This window comes from Neofelis nebulosa, chromosome 6 (assembly GCF_028018385.1).
Source record: "Neofelis nebulosa isolate mNeoNeb1 chromosome 6, mNeoNeb1.pri, whole genome shotgun sequence".
Classification (NCBI taxonomy): Eukaryota; Metazoa; Chordata; class Mammalia; order Carnivora; family Felidae; genus Neofelis; species Neofelis nebulosa.
In genome coordinates this window covers 29,387,353-29,412,626 of record NC_080787.1, presented here as the reverse complement: position 1 = coordinate 29,412,626, position 25,274 = coordinate 29,387,353, and the positions used below count along the sequence as shown (strand labels likewise).

General features: G+C 41.6%; 1 protein-coding gene across 2 annotated transcripts; it reads left to right on the top strand.

Annotated features, from left to right (window-relative positions):
• The first annotated feature begins 1 nt into the window (after window position 1).
• On the top strand, window positions 2–24,874 carry WRNIP1 (WRN helicase interacting protein 1). Of its 2 annotated transcripts, XM_058733193.1 has the most exons (7): window positions 9–1,185; window positions 3,350–3,541; window positions 4,784–5,025; window positions 18,387–18,616; window positions 22,622–22,777; window positions 23,474–23,553; window positions 24,137–24,874. In XM_058733193.1, the coding sequence occupies exons 1-7, from the start codon at window positions 370–372 to the stop codon at window positions 24,410–24,412; spliced, it is 1,992 nt and encodes a 663-aa protein (XP_058589176.1). In that variant the 5' UTR covers window positions 9–369; the 3' UTR covers window positions 24,413–24,874. The 2 variants fall into 2 exon arrangements, with proteins under 2 accessions (XP_058589177.1, XP_058589176.1); XM_058733194.1 differs by lacking the exon at window positions 23,474–23,553 and having other exon boundaries at window positions 2–1,185; window positions 24,137–24,339.
• The last annotated feature ends 400 nt before the right edge of the window (window positions 24,875–25,274 follow it).

The following is a 25,274-nucleotide window of genomic DNA, read 5'->3' as shown; positions in this document are numbered from 1 at the left end:
GTACTGTGTACTACACTTCCCGAAAGGCTGCGGCAATACGATGCCAGCGGCGGCTTGGTTGAACTGCCGCGGACTACACTTCCCGACGCGCCGCGCGAGACGTTTCCAGCGGCTGCTGAGGTAAACGGCTGCGGACTACTCTTCCCGACGCGCCGCGCGAGACACCGCCGGCGGCCGGCCGAGGGCGGGCCGACGCGGGAAGCTCCGGACGTGAGGCATGAGCGGCGCCCTCCCTCGGCCCGCGCGCGTTCTGCTACCTCCCCGAGCGAGGGTCGCGCGGCGCGGGGCCTAGCGGCGGGCATCTCAAGCCCTCGGCGTGAGCAGGGGCTGCTGCGACCGCGCCGGGAGCCGGCGAGGGCGGCGGCCACCATGGAGGTGAGCGGGCCGGAAGACGACCCCTTCCTGTCGCAGCTGCACCAGGTGCAGTGTCCCGTGTGCCAGCAGATGATGCCCGCCGCGCACATCAACTCGCACCTGGACCGCTGTCTGCTGCTCAACCCCGCCGGGCACGCGGAGCCCACGGCCGGGCCACACCGCGCCGGGGAGCGGGCCAAGGGGCTCTCGCCGCCCAGCGCCAAGAGGCGGCGGCTCTCCGAGAGCTCGGCTCTGAAGCAGCCGGCCACCCCGACGGCGGCCGAGAGCAGCGAGGGCGAGGGCGAGGAGGGCGACGACGGAGGCGAGACCGAGAGCCGGGAGAGCTACGACGCGCCGCCCACGCCCAGCGGCGCCCGCCTCATCCCCGACTTCCCGGTGGCCCGCTCCAGCAGTCCCGGGAGGAAGGGCTCGGGAAAGAGGCCGGCGGCAGCGGCCGCCGCGGCGGGCAGCGCATCTCCGCGGAGCTGGGACGAGGCGGAGGCGCAGGAGGAGGAAGAGGCGGTGGGCGATGGCGACGGGGACGCCGATGCGGACGGCGAGGACGACCCGGGCCACTGGGATGCCGACGCCGCCGACGCCGCTGCCTTCGGGGCCAGCGGTGGGGGCCGCCCGCACGCCCGGTCGCTGGCGGCGGAGGAGATTCGGCAGATGCTGGAGGGCAAGCCGCTGGCCGACAAGATGCGTCCCGACACGCTGCAGGACTACATCGGGCAGAGCAGAGCCGTGGGGCAGGAGACCCTGCTCCGGTCCCTCCTGGAGACAAACGAAATCCCCTCTCTTATCCTGTGGGGACCGCCGGGCTGCGGCAAGGTGAGTGCCGCCTTGACTGAAGGGTTCCGAGTATTGATCTCTACGGGGTCGGGCGTGCATCTAACGGTCAGAGAGCCCTGGCGGAGGCCGTCCCCGAAGAATCCGCCTGTCCACCCTGGATATTGAGATTGAGGCCTGAGTGCAGGGCCTCAGGTACCATCTGAGCCGGGCAGTGCCTGGCCCACAGGTGGAATCAGTGATGGGTGTAGAAAAGACACACCCCGCCAGATTTGTAAGACACGTTTTCTGGTCATTTTCAAAATGAAGATGTCTGAATTCATAGGTTTACAAAAATATTTGGACTCTTAGATTTGATCTTTGTGTTCCAACGTGCGCCCCCACCCTCCCATTAATGACCCAGTTCTCAAGGAAACGACGTGTTATAAATTGCAGAACATTTGTATATTTTATTTGTAGGTATATGGGTTCAGCTTTGGGGTGGGGGGGGAATCAAAATTTGTTTTTGTTTGTTTCAGTTGTGTTTCCTTCCCCTCCCTGTAGCTGTTGGTTTAATTTAACTGATTTTTTTTTATCTTTGAGAATCTATTTAACAAGACTAATAGAAAACTCTTTCCCTTTTGCAAATTGTCTTGACCTAGCATTTCCATAACTCTCCTCATAATGCCTTCTACTTTAGAGAAGAAACATCAATGCATTTTGATGTCCATCTTGTTAGGAACTAGCACATGTCCAGAGGAAGGCAGTTAGGATACTGGGGTCTGTAAGACATGTCATTAGAAGAATACTTAAGAAACAGTGGCAGAGTTAAGCAAGGTAGAGAAGGCTAAGAGGTGTTTAAATACTTTTTTCTATCCACAGAAAGAGAGAGGAGGATGAGCACCAGTGAGTGAAAGGCAAAATTCAGGATCAGAGTGTAAAGAGGCTCTCATAGCTTTGTGACTCAGACTCCTTAGTATACAAGGGCTTTAATGATTTTTTTCCCAGTTTTTCTTTCCAGCTTCATCTGCATCTTAATCACACCTTCCTTTGCTCCAGTTCCTAGAATGCATCTTGCTCATTTTGTGTTTTCTTCACACTGATACTTTCCCTTTGGCCAGGAATAAATCAGGTCTATCCCAGATAATATTCTACCATGGTGGTAGATTTAGTAGTTACCCCATTTAGGAGACTGAGCAGGAGTATTATTAGTAGTTGTTCATGAACTCTGCATAAGATCATGAGCATGGTTAATCAGCTGTTGGTGAACCAGATGGCAAGAAAAACTCCCTAGGAAAATGAGTAGGGTGAACTAATAGAACATGCCAGGCAAGAGATGTAATGGGCCGCTCAGTGTAGTGATTGGTGATCAGGCACAAGCCTAGGTTTATGTGGGAGTCTGTAGGCTGGGGTTTGATAAAGAAGCAGCCACAGTATCTAATGGTACCATACAAATTTTAGAAAATAAAGTGCCACCTTTCCATTCATTCAGGACCAAATTTGTTCTTCTCTCTAAACATAGTTTTTCTTTAGTCCTATTCTTACTATTATACTTTACTGCTAATAATAATAATGATGTTAATAACAGCATATGCACATAAGCACATTTATGGGGCACCTGGTTAAGTGACAGTCACTGATCTCGCCATCATTTTCTCATGACTGCTAACATGATCCGAGTGCTATTGTTTCATCTACTTCCAAAGTAGACATTCAGAGGTGGCAACTTGCAGTGCTCTTAAATGCTTGGGAATTGTCATTGGTCTTACAGTGCAAAGGCTCACTCCTTTTCTAGGCTTTACTGATAAGTTTCCAGTTGTAGAATTGATTGATTCTGTGGTTCTGACTCACATTTCTACACCTAGTCCTTCAGCAATAATGCTTTCTTGGCTGGAAGAGGTCACAGCTGTCACTCAGGCTCTGCTAAATCAAGACACCCACCCTTTATGGGGATTCCAAAGATCTTAGAGTCCCCAAAAACGGAATCAAACAGGGTTAGGTACAAAGGAGAAAAGGTCAGGATTAGCCTAAGTTTTAGCTACTTTCCTGTTTTATTTTTAACATTTTTTTTAATTTTTAAAATTGTGGTATGGTATTTTGGGTTGTATCTTTGCTGCTGAGCATTCTTAAGAGTTCAAGTTGCTTGGTAAATAGTGCTGATGCTGCTTGTGTTAGTACCCATGGGTGTCTGATCAGCTTTCCAAACTCTGTGTGTCATATTTTCTAGACCACTCTGGCTCACATCATAGCCAACAACAGCAAGAAACATAGCATAAGATTTGTGACATTGTCTGCAACAAATGCCAAGACAAATGATGTGCGAGATGTCATAAAACAAGCTCAAAATGAAAAGAGCTTTTTCAAAAGGAAAACCATCCTTTTTATTGATGAGATTCATCGGTTCAATAAATCTCAGCAGGTATATTAACTTCTTTCTACGTTTTGGTCATTATGAACATAAACTATGTGAGGTCACTTTGAAAAGCATAAAAACCGCAAATGGTAAGGACTGTTGTTATTGTTAATTTTCTGTCTATAGAGAGGTTTAGACTATCAGTCCATCTCCTTTGAGCCTGTTTCCCCACTTCGTCTTATTGGGTTTTTTGTGGTTTTTTGGTGACAAGAAAATGCTTTCTCTATATGATAAATGAAAGTATTAGTATGGCCCTGAGCTATACATATCAGAAAAGCAGCTTGGGATCAAGTTTATCATTTTTACAGATTTTGAATCTAAATATTAGGAGTCATAGTAAGCAGTTTACCTTGAATGTAAGATCATTATTTCAACATTTTTAAACTTCTCTCCTACACAGTGTTACTTTTTCATTTTCAAAATTAAAGAGTGTTTTCTGTGACCTCAGGTTCTCAGCAGGGTAAATGTTACAAGATCTAATCATTACTATTATTTAAATGGCTTTCTGAAATAAAAGTACAAGGACAATTTATTTTTATAAACAAAGCCAAGCCATTTTTGCATTCTTTCTAAATAAGCATTAACTTTTTTTTCAAGTATACTTCTTTCTTTGATTTATTGCAGCTTTTTAATCAGAGAAAGAAGTATTTTACAAAACCCTACTAAGCTTTTGTTCCTGATCTGAATCTCTTTTTAAGTGGACCCTTCAGAGTTCTGACAGGTTGTTATTGCTCTAGGTTTCATTAGACCATTGACTCATCTTAGTATTTCTTCCCTGTAAGGCAACATCCAGTGTTTATATAGTCACCAATATGTATTTACCAGCTTTGTTAGGAAGAATAACTATTATGATTGAGTACTCACAAAGGAAGAAAGTTTTAGAAATCCTAATGTTTTTGTGTTTTATTAGACTTCTACAAATAAATAGCTGCTATATTTAAGCTATCTGGCAGGATAGAAGATACTTTTCTAAGTAAAAAAAAATCATTTACGTGGAAACTACATTAGAATTCTACTTTGGGCTATTAGTGTACCAGCAAATGGCCAGGCTTAGACATTCATATTCTAAAAGATGTGTTTTCAGCTTAAAAAGCCTGAGTTGCACTCTCCCAACAGTGCATCCATATCCAATGAATATAAAGCTGTTCCAGAATTCAAAATTAGGAGAAGGAAAGAATAACCAACTTACATAGGATTCTGCAGGTTGTTGACTGGAATCAATTTCTTCTGTTTTCCTCCCATGATTAGGACACTTTCCTTCCTCACGTGGAATGTGGGACGATCACTCTGATTGGGGCAACCACGGAAAACCCTTCCTTCCAGGTCAATGCTGCTCTCCTAAGTCGCTGTCGGGTTATTGTTCTTGAGAAGCTTCCCGTAGAGGCAATGGTGACTATTCTAATGCGAGCAATCAACTCCCTGGGAATCCACGTCCTAGACTCCAGTCGTCCTACTGACCCTCTGAGCCACAGCAGCAATAGCAGTTCAGAGTAAGTTGACTGTGGGCAGTATCTTGGGGGCATACACCTCCCAGAGATTCCCCTGGCAGAAGGCCAGAAACGGCTGGATGGCAGTAAGGAGAGGGTGGGGACAAAGAAGAAATGTTGATCTAGTAATGAAAACAGAAGTAGAGGGAAGTGGTCAATTATACCAACAAGTGTATCTTTGCAAGCACTTCTTTTAAGATGGATTTTATAGCCCTATACAGGGTGCATCTAATTTTTCAAGCTTTAACATCTTTTTGCCTGTTGTTTTAGTTTTTGGGTATTTGCTTTTGTGCTTAAGGATTTTGTTCTTTTTCTAACACTTTTTTTAAAAAGGCTCAGAAGACTATGAGAAGGCTTATTAATTATTTTCTTTCATGAAATAGACTTACAGATCTTTCGAGATTTGTATTCAGATTCCAATTTCTTTTTTCCTGCACTTCTCTTTTAGAAATACTAAATAAAAATTAATGTGTTATCAAACATTTTTAAAATTTTTTTAGAATTATTTTTGCACACTTTAAAAGTCAAACTCAATTCTATGAAAGTAAAGAAATTTTAACTGAAAATAATACATTAAAAGCTCTCTCTTCCTTTTGGCAATCTATTCCTGTATCATGAGTGCCACATGAGTTCATTAATACATAGAGTATATATGGTGTATAATCAATTAGATTACTTGGGTCAGAGGTTTTCTTTATACTGAAATATATTCTTCAGATGTCATTTATTCATGTGTCAACTGAAATAACACAGTGGAACATAATCTGGTCTGATGAGAGACTAATGCCTGCCTCTTCATGCTCTGGACCCCACAGCTGCTGGTGCCTGCCCTGAGGCCAAGTTCTGGAGCCACTCTTCTGTGAGGATTAAAGTACAAGACATAGTTTTAGATTCAGGGTTTAGGTTTCAAAAGTCTCTCCCTGTGTGTTTGGCCTCTCCCATTTGCCTCTGTCTCTTGGAGGAGGAATTATGCTGTGCCTCATGAAAGCCTTGAAACATGGCCAAGGACCCCCAGGCACAAAAGGTCACATCATTTTAGGGTGGAATTGTGATGGCATAGCCATCAAAATTATGGCTAAAAAGACATATGGAACCTGCTGGTATCAGTTAATGTACTCACATCTAGTATAGCTTTCCTTTAAACAACATTTTCACTGTAAAAATACATATAACCAAGTGATAAACATGATAAAGGGGGGGAAATATCCCAACATATTTCCGTGTATTTTTTTTCTGTGTGCTGATTATCGTAATATATCTACAGCTTTATATCCTGCATTTTTATTAATTTAGGGTAATTTTATTGATTTCATTCAGGTCATGATTTCATGGAATTGTTGTTCAGATACCCTCAGGCTTTTTTCTCCAATCACTGCCATGCCATAATTAGGTGAAATGAGAAGGACAGTGGAAGAACCATGGAGCTCATTTTAAAAAGGATTTTTACATCTTAACAGGATCTCTGAGTCATTTGCATGCACATTAAAATTTGAGAGGATCAAGTGAAAGAATTAAGATTTCTCTTATTATTGAAACTGGGAGCCTGATACAAAAGTGAGCCAATGATCCTTAATCTGCTAAAATTGAATTTCAGTCAGAGAAAACCTACCATGTCTAATAGGTTGTTTACTTTTTCCACTATCCCTCATTTGAAATTGATGCTAATTATTACTTATTTTCATTCACTTGTTTATTTTATTATTCCCATCCCTCCCCTTCCTGGGGAGGGCTAAGAAGATAAGAATTTGTCCTTCTTATTCAGATTCCCAGCACAGTGTCTAGTGTATATGTGTTTAATAAATGCTTTGTCAATGAGTAAATTCTGACTTTCAATATGAGAGAAGTAGTTTAATTTTGATTTTGGAGTGTGTAGCATAAGGGTTGATTGCTCCATTCCTCAGGTATCAAGAACCTTTGTCTTTAATATTGTCTAAGCAAACAGTGAAATCAAAGTTTATTAAACTTGAATAATTGGTCTACTTGTTAGCAATTCTGACAAGAAAGTTAAGTTGGGAAATGGCATAGGCCACAGAGAGAACTCTTGTAAGTGACTTCCTAACAGAAGCACCTGACCACCCTAATTGCTGTGGAGAATTAAAAATGGATTTTATTTTCTTTCAATTTTAGGTAAAATTAAACTTTCACGTCTATTGACTGGCTTCAAATATATATACATTCTTGTGGGTGTAAGTTAAATTTGGTTACACTAATCCAGCTGGAAGGATAGGAAAGACTTTTAACCCCAAGTAATTACTTTCTCTGGGAAGCCATGAGTGCATTTGTAGTCTTATATTTTGGTGTCCTAGTTTACAGAGAAGTCTAGACTGTTTCAGGTTGTAGATGAGATGAGCTGAGCAGGTACTGGTCTGAAAATGAATCAAGCTGATGCTTACCACCATTCTTGATTTTTCTTGAGGAATTGTGAATTCTTATGTAGTATATACATTTGTACATGACATACTCCCATTAGAGTGAGATAAAGCGTTCTTTTTAAGCTTTTCCCTCTGTGTTTATTTATTTAACATAAATTGAAGGCCCTGCATGTGCTAGACCTTGGCTGAGTATTGAAAAGCACATTCCTGTGCCTTTAAAAAGCTTAGTGTGTGATAAGGAAATAGAAGAGTAAATTGGCTTCCCAGGGACATATGATTGCAATATGACCAAGGAGCAGTGGGGGATAGAGAAGAGGCATCTAGAATATGTGAAATCAAATATTTCACCTGCTGGATGAGGGAGATGCTGAGTTAAAGTTCGGAGGGTAAGCAGAACTTAACTAGATGAAATGGAAAGCTCATTTTGGCAAGGGGATACAGCATGTGAAAGGCAAGGTGGTAATAAATAGTATGATCCATTCATTATGGCTGAGTAGAAGAGTGGATGTGAGGAAGTGATGGTCAGTGAAGCCAGAGAGGGAGGCAGAGCCAGATTATGAAAGACTTGTGCTCTAAAAGTAAGGTGAGTGATGTGGAGAGCTATGGGAAACCAAAGAAAGTTTTTGAGCAAGAGAGTAAGTGACATGCTCAGCTCTGTATTTTAGGAAGAGGAGTATAGCATTGGAGAGGATGGCATGAATGGAGTCAAGTCCCATCTTCCCCACCCCTCATCAGGCAGCAGGAAGACCAGTTAGGAAGCTATTGTAATGATGCCGAAGACAAATGACAAATGCAGGTGACTTGAACAACAAAGCCAGGATCTGCTCTGAAAAATTGCAAAATCAGGTCTGTAGGCTTGGGTGTGAGGAGGGAGGAAAAAGGAGTGTCCAAGATGACTTTGATACCCGGTGACTGGGCAAGTAGTTGTATGCTTGAAAAGAAAGATACAAGGAGATGTGGAGTTCAGTTTAGGACTTGTTCAGTTTGTGGGGCCTCTGGATGATTCATATGGAAAGGTTTTCTAGGCAGTTAGATAAAGAAGTCAGGAGAGCAGTAGAGATGTTTGAGCCCAGAGATTTGGGAGCCACCGGCATTTCAGGGATCGTATATCCCATGTGTTTGAATAGGAGAGCTAAAGAGGGCCAGGAAATAAGGGCAGTGAGTTGAGGACTTACCAGCATTTATTTTGTAAGAGAGGAGACAAAGTCCAGAAAGATAAAAAAACCATAAGGATGCTTCAGCAAGGAGGGAGTACTCAACATTATGGAACCACTTAGGATTAGGTTGGGTTGCATATAACAGGGAAAAGAATCAAATTAACTGGCATAACCAAGATAGAACTTTCCTTTTCATGTAAGAGTCTGAAGATAGACAAGCGTAAAAAATGCAGTTGCTAGTCAGCCTCATGGCATCCTCAGGGACCTGGGCCCTTATCTTTCTGCTCTACCACCTTTAGCACATGACTTCAACCTCATGCCCCAAGGAGCTCTAGCCATCATACCTGCATTCCAGGCAACGAGATGGAAGAAAGGCATCTTCCCTATACTCTCCCATGTTTACCACCTCACAGCTTTAGTGAAACATCTGCAAAATAGTACTCTATTCAATTGTGAGTTGATTGTGAAGAGAAAGATAGAGATAAGTTGGTAAGTTATGTTGAATTATCTGTACCATGACTCTTTTGGTTTGTATGGGTAATCAGTAGTGTTCATGTATTTTGCTAAGCATTTTGGTCACATGGTACAAACAGTGAAGCATGTTATCTGTGCACTGGGTTAATTTTGGAGACCAGGAGAAAAAAAAAATCCATGGTCTATTATCCATTGAGCTTGTAATGCTGGAAATGAGGAAGTGAACTAGTGTTTAGTCACTCCAAGAACTTGCAGCTTTGAAGGATTATAGATTCCACATAATAGGACACACACATATCCAAAAACCCCCTAAAGAAGCCGTTGTTTGTGGGCCAGATAACATGCATTCATTTCTGGATATGAAGAGAGAGAAGTGAGGAGCCATGATTGCCTTGTCACTAACTAGGCAGAGTTCCAACAGTTGGTTGGAAGAGTTAACATGGCTCTGTCCTTCTGACATGAGGGTGCTGTAGCTTAACTCAGACTGGGGCTTTTCTCTGATCACAAAGAGGAGGACCGAGACAAAACAGCTGTAGGATCATTTGGTTTGTTTTTATTAATTAATATTATTATTAATATTATTACCTGCCTTTCAAAAATAACCTTTTCTAACACTGAATGGAAAGAAAGGTAGTGGAACACTAGAATAGGAAGTACCAATCAGGAGTTACAGGTTTAGTTAGAGTGGATTTTAATAACTCTCCTTAAAAATAATTTGATACAAAGAAAGAAAGGTACATTAGCATACACTATAAAAATTACAACAAAAATAATGGCAACCAGAAACATCAATCAGTTAACAGACCTTGTATCTGTTTCCTGTTCCTGCCATCACAAATTTTGGATATCCCCTGCCTTTTGGAAGTTCACATTACACCACTTCACATTCACAAAAGACCTACATTAATACCTATTGTCATTAATGGAAGAAATTTGAAGAGGATTTTCACTCTTACCCCAAAAAAAGGCAAAAAGCAAAAACAGCATTCAACACTTGTTTTACAGTGAGTCATAGAGACAATGCCCACCTAGCAGGGAGAGTGGCGCCACCAGGCCCCTTCCCCGGCAGCTACACTCAGCATCTCGGCATCCTGCCACTATAGTTTTGGATTATGTCTGTGAGCATGTGCTTTATCTCAGTCCGTTTTGTACATCTGTTGGTAAGATGTGTCCTAAGATACCAGAAAAGCCTAAGAGAGGTCACTTTTGGGGTTTGAGAACACTAAAAAATTTTCATTATAAATTAATGGTAATTGCCTCTTCAATGCCATTTTGCTTTGTGAAAGGTTTCAAGGGTGAAACCTTTTGGGTGGGGGGAAAACCTGTACCACAAACTGGGTGGCCTACAACAATATTTTTATTGTTTTATTCTCTCACAGTTATAAAGACTCTGAAATCCAGCTGTTGGCAGGCCACATTCCCTCTGAAGGCTCTAGGATAGTCTTTCCTTCTAGCTTCTGGTGGTTCCTGGCATTCCTTGGCTTGTGGCAGGATCAATCCAGTATCTGCCTCCATCTTCACATGGCAGTCTTTGTCCCTCTGCCTTCTCTCTTATTGTCTCCTGTGAGGACATTTGCGATTTAGGGCCCATACTAAATCCAGGAAGATCTCATCTTGAAATCCTTAATATAGTTAAATTCACAGGTTCAGGGATTAGGATTTAGGCACATCTTTGGAGGCCACTATTCACCTCACTATTCCCTACCAGGTATAAGGTATAGTGTAATAAGGAAAGATGTGTGCCTCCATGGGATTAAACACAAAGGGGATTTATGTCTGTGAAGTTTAGGTTCTCTCTTTTTGGAGAAAGTAGTTTTGTTTTGTCTTATTTTTAGTCTTGTTATCCTGGAAGCAGCAGAGTTGACTCTGCCTTGAAGATTTGCAATTCTAGAGAGAATGCTACTGACTAGGCTAGTTAAAATGATTCTTACAAGAAAAATGGCTAATGTTTATTGAGTGTTCATGATGTTAGGCACTGCCCTAAGATTTTATGTCTTATTTAATTCTCTCTGATGTCGGTATTGTTATCTCCTTTTATTAGATGAGGAAACTGAGGCACATTGCTTGAATGCAATGGATCCAGCTTCTGAAGGCATGTTTCTAACTACAGTCATCCTTTAAGACATAATTTGAGTTTGGTTCCAAAGCACTGCAGTTAAGCTAGTGAGATGAATTGTTGGCTCTCCATTGAATACAAAAGTTACGTTTATACTACACTAGAGTGAGTTAAATGTGTAACAGCATTATGTCTAAAAAAACAACATACCTACCTTAATTTAAAAATAACTTTACTGCTGAAAAATGCTGTACATCATTTGAACTTTCAGCAAGTCTTAATCTTTTTGCTGGTGGAAGGTTTTCCTTGATGTTGATGGCTGATAACTGATCAGGGTGGTGGTTGCTTAAGGTGGGGTTACTGTGGCAATTTAGTAAAATAAAACAATGAAGTTTGTTTCATTTGCATCAATTGACTCTTCCTTTCACAGTTTCTCTTGTAGCTTGTGATGTGTTTGATAGCATCTTACCCACAGTAGAACTTCTGAAATTGGAGTCCATCCTCTCAAACTTGTCACTGCTTTACCAACAAAATTATCTAATATTCTAAATCTTTGTCATTTCAACAGTCTTCACAGCATCATCAGCAGGAGTAGATGCCATCTCAGGAAACTATTTTCTTTGCTCATCTGTAGGAAGCAGTTCCTCAACCATTCAAGTTTTGTCATCAGATGGCAGCAATTCAGTCACATCTTCAGGTTCTACTTCTAGTTCTCTGGCTGTTTCCACCCCATCTGCAATTCCTTCCCCCTCTGTAGTCCTGAACCCCTCAAAGTCATCTGTGAGAACTGGAATCAGCTTTTTCCAAACTCCTGCTCATGTTGATATTTTGACCTCTTCCCATGAATCACAAATGTTCTTAAGGACATGTGGAATGGTGAATCCTTTCCAGAAAGGTTTCAGTTGACTTTGCCTGATCCATCGGACGAATCACTATGGCAGTGCTAGCCTTACAAAATATTTTCTAAATAATAAGACTTAAGAAGTTGAAATGACTCCTTGATCCATTAGTCACAGAGTGGGTGTCGTGTTAATGGGCATGAAAACAACATTCTTCTTGTACATCTCCATCAGAGCTTTAGGATGACTAGGTACAGTGTCAACGAGCAAGAATATTTTGAAAGGAACCCATTTTTTCTGAGCAGTATGTCTCCACAGTGAGCTTAAAATATTCAGTAAGCCATGTTGTCAGTAGATGTGCTGTCATCTAGGCTTTGTTGTTCCGTGTATAAAGCACAAGCAGACTAGATTTAGTATAATTCTTAAGGGCCTAGGATTTTCAGAATAATAAATGAACATTGGCTTCAACTTCAAGTCAGCAGCAGCATTAGCCCCTACCAGGAGAGTCATACTGTCCTTTTAGGCTTTGAAGGCAGGCTTTGGCTTCTCCTCTATGAAAGTCTCCAGCTATGAAAGTCCCTAGATGGCATCTTCTAATAGAAGACTGTTTTGTCTACATTGAAAATCTGTTATTTAGTAGTGCAGCCACCTTCATTAGTTAGATCTTTTGGATAACTTGCTACAGTTTTTACATCAGCACTTGTTACTTCACCCTGAACTTATGAAGATGGCTTCTTGCCTTAAACCTCATGAATCAACCTCCACTAGCTTCAGACTTTTCTCCTGCAACTTCCTTACCGCTCTTAGCTGTCACAGAACTGAAGAGAGGGTCTGGCTCTGTTAATTTCCTTCAAGAACTTCTCCTTTGAGTTGATAATTTGGCTAACTCTTTAGGGTAAGAGGCCTAGCTTTTGGCCTGTCTTGGCTTTCAACATGCCTTCCTCACTAAGCTCAATCATTTCTGGTTTTTAAAGTGAGAGACATGCAACTCTTCCTTTCAGCTGAACACTGAGAGGCTACTATAGGGTTATTAATTGACCTGATTTCAGTATTGTTGTGTCTCAGGGAATAGGGCATCCTGAGGACGAGAGATACAGGAATGGCCGGTAGGTGGAGCAGTCAGAATTCAAATATTTATCAGCCAATAAATTCTCTGTCTTATGTGGGTGTGGTTTGTGGCACCCCAAAACAATTATAGAGTAGTAACATCAGAGATCACTAAACTTACAGATAACAAATAATAATGAAAAAGTTTGAAATATTGCAAGGATTATCAAAATCTGACCTAGAGACATGAAGTGAGCAATTGCTATTGGAAAATGACACCAATAGATTTACTCCATGTAGGCTGGCCACAGACCTTCCAATTTGTTTAAAAAAAAAAAAAGTGTGGGGCGCCTGGGTGGCTCAGTCGGTTAAGCGTCCGACTTCAGCTCAGGTCACGATCTCGCGGTCCGTGAGTTCAAGCCCCGCGTCGGGCTCTGTGCTGACAGCTCGGAGCCTGGAGCCTGTTTTGGATTCTGTGTCTCCCTCTCTCTGACCCTCCCCCATTCAGGCTCTGTCTCTCTCTGTCTCAAAAATACATAAATGTTAAAAAAAAAAAAAAAAAAGTGTAGAGTCTGTGAAGTGCAATCAGAAGCACTGTAAGGGAGATGTGCCTGTACTCAGTTTAGAAGGGATCTAGGAGCAAGTGAAGTGAGTTACTTTCACTTAGTACCAGGTTAAAATGCTACTGGTGAGGGGCACCTGGGTGACTCAGTCAGTTAAGCGTTTGACTTCGGCTCAGGTATGATCTCTTGGTTCGTGAGTTCGAGCCCTGCATCGGTCTCTGTGCTGACAGCTCAGAGCCTGGAGCCTGCTTCAGATTCTCTCTCTCTCTCTCTCTCTCTCTCTCTCTCTCTCTCTCTCTTTCTCTCTTTCTGCCCCTCCTCTTCTCGTGCTCTCTCACTCTCAATAATAAACATTAAAAACAATTTTTTTAATGCTACTGGTGAGTATTAACATTCTAATCTTTCTCTGTGTTCCTTTGTATGAGAACAACACTTTTAATTTGTAAAGGATTAGGAAAAAAAGATTCTCATCTATAACTTAGCAGTAGTGCCCTTTTTTTTTTTAATTTTTTCTTGTTTATTTTTGAGAGGAAGAGAGCACAGGCTGAGCTGTCAGCACAGACCCTGACGTGGGGCTTGAACTCACGAGCCATGACATTACGACCTGAACCAAAGTCGGATGTTTACCCGACTGAGCCACCCAGGCACCCCAGCAGTAGTGCCTTTTAACCAGATCTATACACCACATTTATCAGGAATACATTTTGAAAATATAATTGACCCCTGAACAACATGAGTTGGAACTACATGGGTCCACTTATACGCAGATTTCTTACAGTAGAGTACTGTAAATGGATTTTCTAAATAACCTTTCTCTAGCTTTATTGTAAGAATACAGTATGTAATACGGATGACATAAAATATGTGTTAATTGACTTTTTGTTATTGGTAAGGCTTCTGTCAACAGTAAACTATAGGTAGTTATGTTTTGGGAGAGTGCAAAGTTTTATGCAAATGTTTTTTGTGTTGGGGGTCATTGCCCCCTAACCCCCACATTGTTGAAGGATCAGCTGTTCCTGTGCCCCAGGGATGGGGGGGTCTGTCCCTGGAGATTTTAGAATCACTAAATCTGTGGTTAGATACATACATCTGTATTTTAGGATAGTTCTCTGTAATCTGATGGACATCCCTGCTTGAGGACCACTGTTAGGCAATTGTTACCCTGACCATGGAATGTTCCCTTTTCTTTAGTGAAAGATTCACAGAGTATTGTTTTATAACTTAGGGAGAGAGTTTAACTGAGCCATACATATTTTTTTTTGTTCTGCCATGAAGTAACAGGTACATTTTCACTTATTTCACTCCTCCTCCAACTTAAACATCCCACCATCTAAAAAGAATTCTCCAAATCTCAGTATCAACCACCAGGAAAACAGTGTACAGAAAGATTCAGGCCCTTGGAGAAAAAAGGAAAGGAGGAAGTTTTCTTTGCAGCTTGCTTCCCATTCCTGCTAAGACCAAAGTATTTTTCTTCATTTAGAGAAATGAGGCTAAGTCTTTTATTTCTACATCTGTAAACTGGAAATATCTTTTCCAATGCACTTATTTTAACCATTTTTTAAATTATGGAACAGTGTTTTACAATGTAATTTATTATCTATTTCTTAGGAGGATAATGTGAAAGTTCAGACACTCTATCCCCGAAGTAGATTTTGCCTTATTTAATTCCGTTCTAACTTGGAAAGTTACTTCCAAATGGAAAACATTTTATAGGTTTATGCTTAAATTTTAAAATAACATCTTTGGACTAGGAGCACTCTTTCAAGATAAGTTGTACAATAGTTACTGTCTGCTAAGGAGTTTTGCAAATCTCAGTATAAATATTCCTTATTTCATTGTTCCTGGCATGAGCACTCTCATGTGTTCCCTCTTCTAAGATCACAAGATATTTTAACACATTTTATTACTCTTCAGAACCAAGGTAGTGTAAATTGGGGTTCAAGATATATTGGAGGATAGATAGAACTTTTTGAACATCTGTACAGTGTTCTTAATAGCAAATTTCCATTAGGTAATTTGCTTGTGTGACCATTGTGAGTGCCTTCAGCAGTCGCCTTTTATTACTTGAACAGAGTTGCTGACAGATTCATTTGTGTTTAAAAATACTCATCATTTTGGACAGGGGTGAAATTTGGAATGTGGAACATACCAAGGGGGAGAAAGAATGCAGCAGTGGGAGCCTGGGTGAAAGCTCTCAACTCTGGTTTTACTGTAGTAGCTCTCTCACTCCCTGTGATGCCAAATGTGATTTAAAAGGATACCAATAGAATAACTCGGACTTTAATTAAGAGTTTAAAAATTAAAGGAAGGCTCCTATTTTCTAACCACATAAAATACCCATTTAAAGGCCCATTTACATTATGCTGTTTATATATCTATGGAGCAGTTTGCTACTTGGCTTCTTTCATAATTAATAAGGCCTGCTTGCTGACTGTATGAGGACCAATGGAAATGGGGCAGGATAGTCAATGCTGGGGTATATAAGGACACCCATCTTTTTTCTGTCCCCAAAGCACTTCATGCCACTAAATATATGTAGTGGACAAATTCATAGCAAGAGGATATGTACCAAAATACTAATATTAAGGTAGTACAGCAGTAGATAACTTTCATTCCTTTCTCTCTCTCTTTTTCAAGTTTTATGTACTGTACATTTTGTAAAAAAAAATAATATTCAGAGTTCTGAATAGCTTGTTTTTCAAAATATTACATAATTGTTAAAGATGCAAACTATAGTATGATCTCAGTTTTGTTTTACAATTTAGATATAAAGTTGATGGTTGCATGGGTAGATGGATCATAAAGGAAATTCAGCATAATACCTAGTAGCTATTATCTCTAAGTGGCGCAGAAAAGGGTTTTGTTGTTGTTTTAATGTTTTTTCATATGTTACAATTTTTAAAAAATAAACATCTCACTTTGAGATTGTGGGAAGAAATTGAAATTAGTCCATTCATTGTGCAGATATTGAATGTCTATTCTCCATCAAGCACTAGGGATGTAAGAAAAGAATAAAACATAATTCCTGTCCTTGAGGCCTCAACATTTAGTGGAGATAAATGACAAATGTGATCAACAAATGGCCCAACTCCATTGGACTGATGGTTCAGTCAGTTAGGATTGATTAGGGCTCCTGCTTTATTCTTTTTCCTTCCTGTAAATGATCTTGTGGGCTCTTTGTTGCTAGGAAGCTTTCCAAAGAGGTAGAAGGCTTTGCTTTTGTTAGTTCTGAGGCTGAATTAGATGTTCAGGCAATTTTGTTGCCTCTACCCCCTCCCCCCAATATGAACACATGTGTGCGCACACACAAAGACAATGTGCTGTAACCAGGCCCCAGGAGTGCCCTTCCCTTTAGGGTACATCGGATGCTACCACACTCACTCTGATTGTTAGTCCCTCCTAACACATTTTCTTTAGTATGTGTTGTCTGTCGTCTTCTTCCAGATCATCTAGAATCTGCTAAACAGTGTATGTTTGAGAAATGCTTCCTTGGCTTTACAAAGTGCCAGTGATGTGGGCCTCGTGTATTTTTTGAGTATCTGTCTGGTCAGGAAGGGAGGAGGTTGGATTTCTAAACTGTAACCATGACTCTGGGGCCCAGGCAGCTAGCTGTCAGGAGTCTGATGAGAGAGTCATTTCATTATCAAGCTAAAACAAAACAGGTGCCTTATGTGTGGTGAGAGATGAGAAAGTGGAAGTCTTGGCTTTGATAAAGATGGGATGAGATGAGGCAGTCTTTAAGATGTTAGAAACATCTTTTAGTGAATGAAATGCAACTTGGTGTTATTCAAGCTATTCACCAAAGTGAAGTAGTAGGTGATGGGTGTATGATAAGGAATTATGCATGGGCCTTCATAGACAAGCTGGGTCCCCTTTCATGGACTGAACCCCCCTCCCCACCATCCCTCCTTGACCCAGCCCAGTAGGTGCCTGTGCATGGTTTTCCAAGTAGCTGATTTGGACAGTCCTAATCAGCTTATTAATTACTAGAGACATTTTCAGCTGAAAGTTGGCAGTGACATGGGGGAGCTGTAACTTTGAAAAATTATTTTTTGTTTTGCAAATGTGCAGCTAACAGCTATCCAAGAATTAGGACCCTTCTAGGTAACTAAATATGTGAGATATTTTGTCTAACTAGAAATAGAAAAGTTTACTGAATTAGACTTGACAATAAATCCTAATTAGACCTGTATGCAGGTCCACATTTAGAAATGTGATGGTAGGTGCCTGACCTAAGGTCTTACAGCCAAGTTCTGTCAGAGTCTTCTGATAGATGCCCAAGCTAGTGACCTCTCTGCTACTCTGTGTAGGCTTTATGTAATTAATACCTAACCTCTTGGAAACACGCCCCAGGCCAAAATCCCAGAGGCCTGCTTCTAGTGCCTTTGTCCAAAGTAGCTGGGAACCTGATGTGTTTGTAAAATGAGGGAATTAAACTGCATGATTTGATGCTGGCCCTGCCCTGTTTGGAAAGTGATCTGAGCACACCTGTCTTGTCAGGTTGGGGACTGTGTTTGAAGTATGTTTTCTGTACACTATAGTGAAGTCCTAGTGTTCCTGTGTTTTTCACTTTTCTGTAGGATAGAACCAGAGAGACCACATATCTTTCCATGTCTCCATCATACATGGCTTATATGTGTGTGCTTACACAGTAAAATAATCGTGACTCAAGGTCAGTTCTCCGTCTAGGTAATGCTTAACATTGTTGACAACATGAGTTAGGGAGAGAGGGCAGAAGCCTTGAACCTAAGGTAGCTTTTTAGTGACCTTGCTAAGACACAGCAGTTCTGTAAGAAGTACTACAGAATAAGTGCAGAACATGAAAGTGGTAGTAACTAACCATGCTTGTGTTGCAGGCCGTCCGTGTTCATAGAGGATAAAGCAGTAGACACTCTGGCTTATCTTAGCGATGGGGACGCCCGAGCTGGATTGAATGGACTGCAGCTGGCAGTGCTGGCCAGGTTAAGCTCTAGGAAGATGTTTTGTAAGAAGAGTGGGCAAACCTATTCTCCTAGTAGAGTTCTGATCACTGAAAATGATGTGAAGGAAGGTCTCCAGCAATCTCATATTTTATATGACCGAGCAGGTAAGTAACCAAAATGTGAAAAGAGGGAAACTTTAATGAAATAAGTTGTGTCCATATACTCACATCCCAGGCTTCTGACTTTCAGCTGAGTTCAAAACATGAACTTGATTCTCAGTTGGATCTCCATATTGGTAATTGAATTAAACCTCCAACTCAGAGCCTGATTTCAAAGACCTAGCTTCCTGACCTTTCTTGTGAGAGGCACAGAACAGAAGCTGTCCTGATAAGAATTGAGAGCTTTCATGTTTGAAATTGCAGGCTTCAAACTTTCCTTATAAGGTAGGTTGGTATTTTTCCATTACTCTCTGGTATAGTGCCTTTTAGAATACCAAGTATTTTTGAAAGCCCCTACATTCACAGTTGATAGTAATTTTTGTGATCATTTATAATGGCAGTAAATAACAAGAGGACTTTTGCAATAAGTGACTTATTTCTATTAGTTTAATGAGAATTAAAATGGTTAATTTCTAGAGTCTCAACTAAAAATGAAGTTAAATGGATCTTGATGTGATTCTTTTAGTTTAATAGCTTTTTTGAAATACTCATTTTGCTGTGTACACTTTTCTGTTTTTACAGCACTGCATTTACAGTTACCAGATTTGAAAAAAAAAATTAAATGTCATAAGCACAGCACAGTCATATCTTTTGGTAAAAGAGATGGATGGTGAAGATAGCATACAGTAGATTAGGCTGGACTCTGGGGCTTGTGTATTTGTGTGATTCTGGATAGAATCATATTGTAATAACTGGAATAATTTCCATACCTTTAAAAGCTATGCCAGAAAAAGAAGCTGAGAATTGAACATTCCAGATATCATGTAGGCAGTAGTACCTTGTCTACAATATTTCCAAATGCTTTTTGATGATGGAGAATACTTCTTACTGGTTAGAGAAGGGAGGTGGAAGAGCTTAAATGACTTTTGGTTCCAGGCACTGCCTCCTGTTGAGTTGAACAGAAAACTGTGTGACTTTGGGGAAATGACAGAAGCTCTTCAGCCTTAGTGTGCCTCAAGTGATTGGGGGTGGGGATGGGGGCTGCTAATAAGCACTATGGACATATTAGTAAGGACTCCTTAGAGGCATTTTACAAATAACCCTGTCTACTTTCTGATGTGAACGTGCCTCTTGGCAGGACCTCTCCTAGCAGAGCTCAGAGATCCCAGGTGGCCAGCTATCTGTGCTCCTGAATGTCATATGAATGCTTAGAAAACCTGAAAGGTAAAGCATTCTAGTCTTGGAGCTTTGCTTTACTTTTGACCAAATACAAGAATTGGGGACACGAACAAAAGTTTAAATTTTAAGAGGCAAAAATATTCCCACGTACTGGACTCTCCATTGTTGGTGTTCCAACAACAGGAGTTCTCTCCCTGCTTGTACATGTCCTAAAGGAGATTCTTCATTTTGACTGGATGGATTGGAACTATTTTTTCACATTTTATCAGACTGTCATTTAAAAACCAAAAAGCTACCATTTAACATAACATTAACTAGCATTGAATATTTAAGTATCTTGTACATATTGTCTTTTTTTTTTAATTCTCACAATTACCATAGGAGGTAGTTATTATATTCCCCATTTTACAGATAACAAAGCTTGCCTTAGTTCACAAAACAAGCGGTAAAACTCATTCTTAACTCCAGGTGCCAGACTGGTTCCTAGGACTGTGTCCTTCCCCACTCCAGCCCCACCCTGAGGTCACCAGTTTCCCACTAGAGTACACTCACACAGTAACACACACTCACGTGAGTACACTCACACCCATACACACACAGTGGATGTCAGACATGTCATAGGGTTTCTACTTCTTAGGGCTCATATTCCATTCAGGGGAGCCATGCACAATGGGGACCACTTTCTCTGTGGCTCTTGTGCTGCCCCAGGAAGGACTGGGGACAGTAGGAGGCTGCCTGGGGTCGGGCCTTGAGAAACCACACATTCTACAAGTCAATCCTTAATGTGACCATCCCTCCCCTCCCCCCACCTCCAGCATACTCCACTGTAGCGTAACAGCACAACCATGGATCTGTAGACACTCATACAGTTCATATCCTAGAGAATTGTTCTCTTCCAAGCTGTGTTCCATAAATAGGGATGATCGAAGCATTGCCCTGGAAACCTGCTAGCTTATACTCTTGGGCCTTTTTATAACTCTGGTGAGACAAAAATCCCCACCCCCACGATTTTAATTATTTCTTTTAATGTCATCTAGTGTATAGCTACTCACATGTAGGATCCAGTAACTAGCTCAGATATTTCTGCATCAGAGTAAAGAAATTTCCAAATGAGAACAAATTCTCTGCCTTGAATTAAGGTCAGGATTCTACATAAATAACTTGAAATTTTAGGTTAAAAAGTGGTATATGATAAAAGCAAAAATGAAAGCTAGCCTAGAGCGGTATCTAATGCTTACATGTTTCTGGAGTGCTTACTGCATACCAGGCATACATTAAGACTCAATCCTATGAACCACGTAATCTTCTAATCCCCACATTACAACTGAGAAGCCTGAGGTGTAGAGAGGATCAGTAACTTGCCCGTGGTCATGGCTAGTAAGTATGGCACTCAAACCCAGGCTGCCTGACTTTAGAGCTCATGCTCTTAACCATATTTACCTTTCAGCGTTGACCAGCAGTAAAGGCATGAGAAAGTGAGTAATGTTTGTGTCAGGGAGATTCATTGCCTTGTTCTCATTTACATTTGACAGAAAGTGAAGCAGAAGTGGCTTCTTTCATCTCCCATATATCCATGAAACGGTCAGGTCTATGAATGAGGGGTGTGCCAGAACCTTGTGGAGTTCACCCAGAACATTCTCACAGCCAGTCTCCGTGACATTGTGACTTAGCTGAGGAAGCCGTGAGCTAGAGGACAACTCTGCTTGTCCACAGAAATCTGGTGGCTGAGCTGAAACCATTTATCTGCCTTCTTCCTGAACAGGAGGTGCTCAGGTCCCTGCAGTTAGCCTCTTGGGTCTTTCCTCCTTGACAGGCCAACATCTTGTCCCATGAAAGCCATAAAGGCCAAGTATTGTCTTACCAGCATGGTCAGATGCTGGGACTTGTTCCCGGGGCTCAAATGCTATGCAGAGCAGGTCATGATCTCACTGTCCACATTGGTGCTTGCTTGGAAGGGCTAATACTAATAAGAATAACCCCCCAGCTCTCTCTCAGGAAGAGGCTGCCCTCTCCTCGAACATAAGGAAGAGATGATGGTCAGAAAATCGTGAAATGTGTGCAAATACAAATATTTAGATAAAATTTTCTCTTCTTAAATATGTTTTTTAAAACCACATTTCACTGATTTGTTTACATGTGAATCCTGGGTGAAAAGTGGGAGGAGACCAAGTGGTGAGGGCAAGGGACTACAGTGCTTTCCCGGTGAGAGCTGTCATTCCATGTGTCTGCCCTTCTGGGATCCTACCACATGGGTGTCCCAAACCCGATTTAAATGACCACAGCCTTCAGATACCAGAAAGGCAGCTGAAAAGGACACTGAGGGACAAAAGGACTGTAACAGCTGTCCTTGCCACTTGACTCTCCATCCTAATGGCTACAACCAGACCCAGGGTCAGTTTTCCTCAAAATGACAGGGGGGCACATGGTAGAACTGGAACATCAGAATCCCTCTCCTTCCTCGCTTGGCTGTGGCAGTCCAGTGGGGCCCCGGAGAACCACCTCTCCTCGCCTGGGCTGTACTCCCTCGCCGCATGGACAGCACAGGTTCTAGGGCAGCCTCCTTCTCTGAGTGGACCAGGTTACCAGACAGCCCCACGGGCCGTACGGGAACTGCATGGGTCTGCTCCATGCCCATGGCATTGCACCCTCCCGCCAAGCAGCTTGAGGATGGCTGTCAGATCTCACTCTCCCCAGGCTTTCCTGGGTCCCTTATCCAGTCTTCCTTAAAATCAACCCAGTGAAGCAAACCTATGGCTCAGATGACCCTCCTGTGAGCTTTGTGTGTTCCCACTTCTGGCCCACAGTTGAGCAAGTACTTTTTGTGGTGTCTAGGAGAAGAGCATTACAACTGCATCTCTGCACTTCATAAATCAATGAGGGGCTCAGACCAGAGTGCCTCCCTCTACTGGCTCGCACGCATGCTTGAAGGAGGAGAAGATCCGCTGTATGTGGCAAGGAGGCTTGTGAGGTTTGCCAGTGAGGACATAGGTGAGTGTTCTGGGAAGGACCCGGACCCTGGTGTTCACAAAGGATGGGGTTGCATGGTGTTGGGGGCAGGAATGCTGCTGCTTTTTGGCCTAAGAATTTCTTGGTATGATGTGGACAGGTAAGGAGAAGATAAGACAAGTGTGGACTCACTGGTTTATTTCTTGGCATTGAGTGTGTACTTTTGAGTATCTATGTTCCTAAAGTCATCACTGTTTCCTCTTCAGTAGTGATTTTCCTAACATGAGTATTGAAATAAAATATTTTAAATGCTTTGCAGTCACGTGTTCAGGTTTTCAGTGGACACCTCCTGAAACAGAAATGGAAGGTTCTAGACACTAAAGAAAAAGATTAGAAAAGCTTTACTTTTCTTTGATGTTAGTAGATGTTTTGGTTTTCATGTGTCTGTCCTTGTGACTGTGTCTGCATGGCCTTTGCTCCTCATATTTGTTGTATATACTCCCTTTTCCTACTAGATGTAGTTTTTATCCATGAGGAAACACTTTACCACTCAGTAAATATTTCTTGAATAAGCTAATGAGATCAGAGAAAAGTCTGTCCATTTTGCTAAATGGGATTTTTTGGTCAACAAAGTCCACAGGCAGTGGTGGTCTCTAGTCGCAGCAGCTCGCTGACTGGCCTGGGTGGGAGTGTGCACTGTGACTTAAATTTTCCTCTGTCTTTCTGTGTGTGTGACAGGTCTGGCAGACCCATCTGCGTTAACACAAGCAGTTGCTGCCTACCAAGGCTGTCATTTTATAGGCATGCCCGAATGTGAGGTAAAGTCATCAGCCAGTTCTTTGTAAATCAGTTCCTTTCTCTTGTGCTGTGTCCCTTTGTGGATTTGAACATCCATTCTACCGTCACCTTTAATGTGTGAGCCCACTGAGGAAGCTGCTTGGCTTTTTAACTCTCATTTTAGAAGCTTAGACACTAGAGAGAGAGGAGACCTTAGGTGTCAACAGCAGAAACTTTTTAGTAGTCCTGGTTTCGGAGGAGGTGCTCAGGCTTTCCTGGGGGCAGAAGTGTTGAAACAGCTGAACAGGAAGTTTCTGTAAGTTCACCCACAAACAGAGCAGCTTCATATTTATCTGTTTTCTACGTTGGGGTTTTAACAACAAAAAAATCATTTAGTAAAAAGTTCTGTTTAACAAAAAAAAGGATATCATTGGTCTAGTTCACCTCGCGCCTCCTATAGGAATTTCTTCTTCCCATCACAGGTGGTTATCTGGGCTGTAGGCAGAAAAGGGGGTAATGAAAGCATGGTGGGAATCTTTTCAGAGTTAACCAGAGATGTCATAAAATATTCCACAAGACAAACTTTCTGGCACCTTCATTATAAATGTTTCCTTCTTGCCGTAGGTGCTTCTGGCCCAGTGTGTAGTCTATTTTGCCAGAGCCCCAAAGTCCATTGAGGTGTACAGTGCGTACAACAACGTCAAAGCCTGCCTGCGAAACCACCAGGGGCCTCTGCCCCCCGTCCCGCTGCACCTGAGGAACGCGCCCACCAGGCTGATGAAGGATTTGGGCTACGGCAAGGGCTACAAGTACAACCCCATGTACAGTGAGCCTGTGGATCAAGAGTACCTGCCAGAAGAATTGAGAGGAGTCGATTTCTTTAAGCAGAGGCGATGCTGACTCTTGTAGGCTTTGATGGCAGAAGGATGTGTCTGTTTTTTAGGGAGAGAAAGAGTAACTGGATTGTGAAGTTGGTTGCCTGGTGGAAGTTCAGAGAGACCAACATTTTGTGCCAGAAATGTCAGAGTTCTTAGGTGGAGGCACATGTACTTCAACTAAATGTGTAACATTGAAATTGTGTTCATTTGCACTCTGTGCAATGGTTATGCTTATGAAAATATCTGGCAGCTTTGTGCAATGAATTAATGTTATAAGGAATTATCTATTTTGTCATAGTATTTAAGTCATAATGTCATTTCAGAATTCAGTTCTGTAGGATTTTTTTCCTTTAAAAGATGTATATTCAGGGTAGTTTGAATTGGTAAAAAAAAAAAATGTAATTGTGATTTAATACTGCATAGTGTTTTGGGTATTTTTTTTATATGCAAAGGTCTTATGAGCCAATAAAACTATTTCAAAGTACTCTTCAATTCTTTCATGTCTTTGCCACCTGGGATCCTAGCTACCAACATCGGTTACCATCACATTTTGGTAGGTAAATACTGTGAAAGAAAAATTTCCAGAGGTGAGAAGTTTGGAAAGCTTAGTGAGAAATCAGTGTATCTTTTTGAAAATCAATTTTAATTTTTAAAGGAATACATAGAATTTTAAATGGCTTATAAAAGAATCCAGTAGTCTGTTCATGCCTCCAGTTTCTTCTTGCAGCTCCATGTTTATAAATGATACATTCCTGTTTTACTTTTGTGTTTCCTAAACTTAAATTTACCACACACACACACACAGCTTAGTTGCCTTTGTACCTACTGCTAATTCTTTCCAAACTACTTCATAGCCATCCACAAGGATGAGCCCATCAATCAGT

Bases quoted from the DNA above. Each gene is read 5' to 3' on its own strand.
- WRNIP1 (XM_058733193.1), top strand. From the start codon at position 370: ATGGAGGTGAGCGGGCCGGAAGACGACCCCTTCCTGTCGCAGCTGCAC. The intron at 1,186-3,349 runs GTGAGTGCCGCC...CATATTTTCTAG, and splicing joins GACCGCCGGGCTGCGGCAAG to ACCACTCTGGCTCACATCAT. The intron at 23,554-24,136 runs GTAAAGTCATCA...TTCTTGCCGTAG, and splicing joins TAGGCATGCCCGAATGTGAG to GTGCTTCTGGCCCAGTGTGT.